Source organism: Gekko japonicus, unplaced genomic scaffold, assembly GCF_001447785.1.
Source record: "Gekko japonicus isolate JY-2015 unplaced genomic scaffold, Gekko_japonicus_V1.1 scaffold632, whole genome shotgun sequence".
NCBI classification, from domain to species: Eukaryota; Metazoa; Chordata; class Lepidosauria; order Squamata; family Gekkonidae; genus Gekko; species Gekko japonicus.
The window spans coordinates 478890-482984 of record NW_015172025.1 but is presented as its reverse complement, the minus strand read 5'-3'; the positions used below and the strand labels follow the sequence as shown (position 1 = coordinate 482984).

The 4095-nt window shown below is 48.0% G+C and overlaps 1 protein-coding gene across 2 annotated transcripts in view; it reads right to left on the bottom strand.

The window, feature by feature from the left end:
* Positions 1–315: 315 nt before the first annotated feature.
* Positions 316–4095, bottom strand: part of PIAS4 (protein inhibitor of activated STAT 4) — a 55636-nt gene continuing 51856 nt past the window's right edge. For both annotated transcript variants that reach the window (XM_015420534.1, XM_015420533.1), the window contains exon 11: positions 316–626. In XM_015420534.1, coding sequence (XP_015276020.1) covers positions 415–626 — 212 coding nt within the window. In that variant the 3' untranslated portion in view covers positions 316–414. The remainder of the gene's footprint in view (positions 627–4095) is intronic.

The window sequence follows — 4095 nt, the reverse complement described above, 5'->3', positions numbered from 1 at the left end:
GGTGTCCAGACAAGCTGCAACCAGCCTGCGGTTTAAGGTTATCCACGAAGCAACGGGAGAGGAGAGAGACAGAAGGGAAACTGAGACAGTGGCGATTCCCAACAGGCTGCCTGAGTCCCTCTCTTCCGGCTGTGGTTCGAGCCAAGCTGACAAGAGCCTGAGATTGTTTCAAAGGGACAGGAAGGGAAGTGGAAGAGAAGTCCGGCCATGCAGCAGCTCCCCGGTGCGTCCTTTTGAAGTCTTATCTTGGATCCGAAGGTGGGGTTGAAGGTTCCCTTCGGAGAAGGGCGAGATGGGGTGTGTGTGTGTGTGTGTGTGTGTGTGTGTGTGGGAGAACAGCCCCTCTTCCCATATCCAAGTAAGCACCAGAGTATTCAAGCTTTTCCACTGGGAGTTCCGTAGTGCCCATGGCAGTCAGCAGGCGGAGGCCAGGTCTTTCTTGTACAGGCGGGGCCGCTTCCGCCGGGACCCCACGTCATCGTCCTCGTCATCGTCCTCCTCCTCCTCCTCCTCTTCAGAGGACGAGCTGTCCAGTGTCAAATCCACCACGTCGGCGGGGACCTTGCCGTTCTCCCCGTTGGTGCTGGGAGCAGGGGGAGGCACCCCGTTGACGTCCAAAGTCCCCCCTGAGGGAAAAATACAGAATACCCAGATGTGAGGGAAAGGCTGGCTGTTCTCTGGCCCTTCCCAGCCCCCCCCCCCCGGCACGCCTTCTCAAACTGGACCCTTCCCTGCCCAGCTTCCTCCCCAGCCCAACCCCATCAGACCGATGCAGGGATCCCCAATGTGGTGGGTGCCCGAGGGCTCCGTGGCCCCCACTTTCTTGACACGGCCTAGTGCTTGCAGACTTTGGCCCGGCAGAGCTTCTGATTGGCTGTGCAGTTCTTTTACAAACACTGCTTTGGCGGCTGCCGCCACCACAGCACAAAGATCTTCACTGTGTGATTGAAGGTAACCCGTGGTTCTGGTTTTTGGCGAGACGAGAATGGATGGCTCCGGGACTTGCTCCCGTGAAGCCACCAGATCCCTGGATCCTTAAGAGGAGTTCGGGGGCTCCAGAACTCCAGTCAGCTCTCCGGAGAGGAGCTTGTGGGAAGGGGCTTGACTCAGACTCCCCGTGAGCGGCAACAAGCGGGTGGAAGTCCGAGACTGCCCCCAGCAAGATCTCAGTGAGAGTGTCCGTGGCAGCCATGGGACGAGGGGGAAACAGAACATCTCAACAAAACAATACAAGAAGATAAAATCACCATGAGTAACCCTAACTGCAACAATACTAGGAACTTTCCCACTGATTAAGCCCTTTAAACCGTTTGTAAGGGGGAAAAGAAAGGGAGGGGTGAGGAATCTTTCTCCCCCCCCCCCATTTCTTTAAAGCGGCTAATAAATTTACTGGGCTACAGAAGATAAGGTTGACGTCTGAGAAGAAAACTGTGAAACAGATTTATAAATGTGGTATTATTCTACTTTCTGATTACAAAACCATATTGTGGATTTTAAATCTTTGGAACACTGTAACAAGCGTCAGATTTTATATTATTGAAATAGAAACCTATTTTCCCTGGAATTATAATTAAACCATAAGAATTCATAGAAGGACATTTAATTTGGATTATAAATATTTACATCTTATTATTTGGACCATAAACTAAAATCAAGAAGAAAGAAGGTAGAATTAATGAACTATTAAGCGTGTATTTTCAACTTTCACTACGTCATTTCCTTATAACTCATTTGCATACCTTTGCAGCTTGTTGAAAACTGTAAAGTATATTATGTTCTCAGGTCCTTGTAAACCACTGATAAGTCTGTATTACAACTAAACGATAAGACTGTCTGCCTTGCCTGGGAACCCTCTTGTTTTTAATGTAATTGGGTAAGCATAGAAAGCTGTGTGATTGTAGAGATTTTATTGACAAAGAGCTGGAGAGATTCTCTGTTTTTAACTCAATATTTTAAAATGGCTGAAGGGGAAAATGTTCTAACACCAATGGTTACAGATCTCCAACTTTTTTTTTACAAGAAACAATCACTCCAATAATAGAACAAGCTGTGAAAACGGCTCTGGACTCTATGCAATCTAAGGTAGACTTGTTTCTACAGCAGAAGATCAACCAGCTGAAAGACCAAACTGACAGGGCATACATCTTTGTGAGAGATATGGATACAGAAAATACAGATGAAGTCCTCAAGCAAAATGGCACGGCCTACAGAACGAAGTCAACGTATACAAAAAGAAACAAAACATTTGGGGAACTGATATTATATGAACGAATGACAAGAGATGAAATCTTTACAGCAGCAAATGAAATTCTCCTTCAGAGGGAGAAAAGTAAAGAATATATGGAGCCTCAAATCATCCAGAGAACTGAATATAGAAGGCCACTTCCAGAAGCTATTTTCCTTACATACAAGGGGAAAAGACACAGAATTAAGAAGAAGAAGAGAAGAGATTGGATTTATACCCTGCCCTTCACTGCCCAAAGGTGTCTCAGAGCGGCTTACAAACTCCTTTCCCTTCCCACAACAGACACCCTGTGAGGTAGGTGGGGCTGAGAGAGCTCTCTCATGGACTTCGCCTGAGAAGAAGAAGAGATTGGGTTTATACCCCGCCCTTCACTACCCGAAGGAGTCTCAGAGTGGCTTACAAACTCCTTTCCCTTCCCCTCCCCACAACAGACATCCTGTGAGGTAGGTGGGGCTGAGAGAGCTCTCTCAAGAACTGCCCTTGAGAGAACAGCTCTGAGAGAACTTGTGACTGACCCGAAGTCACACCAGCAGCTGCATGTGGAGGCATGGGGAATCAAACCCAGTTCTCTAGATTAGGGTCCCCCACTCTGAAGAAGAAGAGATTGGATTTATACCCCGCCCTTTACTACCCAAAGGTGTCTCAGAGCGGCTGACAAACTCCTTTCCCTCCCCCTCCCCACAACAGACACCCTATGAGGTAGGAGGGGCTGAGAGAGCTCTGATAGAAACTGCTCTTTTTCACGGACAGCTCTTATCAGACCTACGGCTTGCCCAAGGTCATCCAGCCAGGTGCAAGTGGAGGAGTGGGAAATCAAACCCGGTTCTCCCAGATTAGAGTCCGGGGTAGAAATTCAAATATAAATAAATAAATAAGCTCTAGAGATTCCAGATTTATCCCAGCAGCAGAAAGGACCAGAAGCTTTTTTTGACAAGCAGAGCAGAAAGATGCGCCCCAGCAATACAGGAGCCAACTGGAGCTGTGCTCTGAACTGGCCAACAGCAGCTGAGTATTGGGAAACAAAGTTAAGACCTGACAGGGAGTGCTTTTAGTTAATTCAGTTTTGAGGGGTGAGAGTCAGAGGTTGGTCGTTGGGAGTGAGAGAGAAGGGTTACGTTTACCAGGAGCGTGAACTGAAGACCTTGTGGAGACTGCAAGCTTTTAGTTAAGTTGCCCCCCCATCTGGGTAACCTTATGCCAGCAGGGTTTGCTAGATCTGGTGTGTAACTTAAGTTTCAACTAAGCTGCAGCAAAACACTGCATATCAGCATTATAAAGCGGCCCGAGAGCAGCTTTTCTTCAGGCACCCACTCTTCGAAACCTAACATCCCCTGATTCCTGGCTGATGGCCAATGTTTACTTCAGTTGCGTGTCTCATTCTGAATAGACGTCATTCTTGATCACTTGTAGGAAGGAAGCCATCTTTTAATCCAGTTACCTCATTATCCATCATTTATCAACCCAGGCTTGGAGCTTATTCTAAGCCCGGATTCCCTCCTCTCAGAACCCCCCCCCTTTTTTTCCAAATTCCCACTGGGAACCTGAGGAAGGCAAGAGACTGTACAGCTGGCTAAAGTCCTGTGGGGTGCTACCCCCCCCCAATCCACCACAGTTGTGTACCCTTTAAAAAAAAAAGAGCGAGATGCCAGAGGGTAGAGGCATAGCCTTTCCAGGATATGACCGTGTTTTCCTACCAGTAGCTGGAGACTAATAGAAGAAGAAGAGATTGGATTTATACCCCGCCCTTCACTACCCAAAGGTGTCTCACAGCGGCTTACAAACTCCTTCCCCTTCCCCTCCCCACAACAGACACCCTGTGAGCAGTGTTCCCTCTAAGCTGAGTTAGTGTG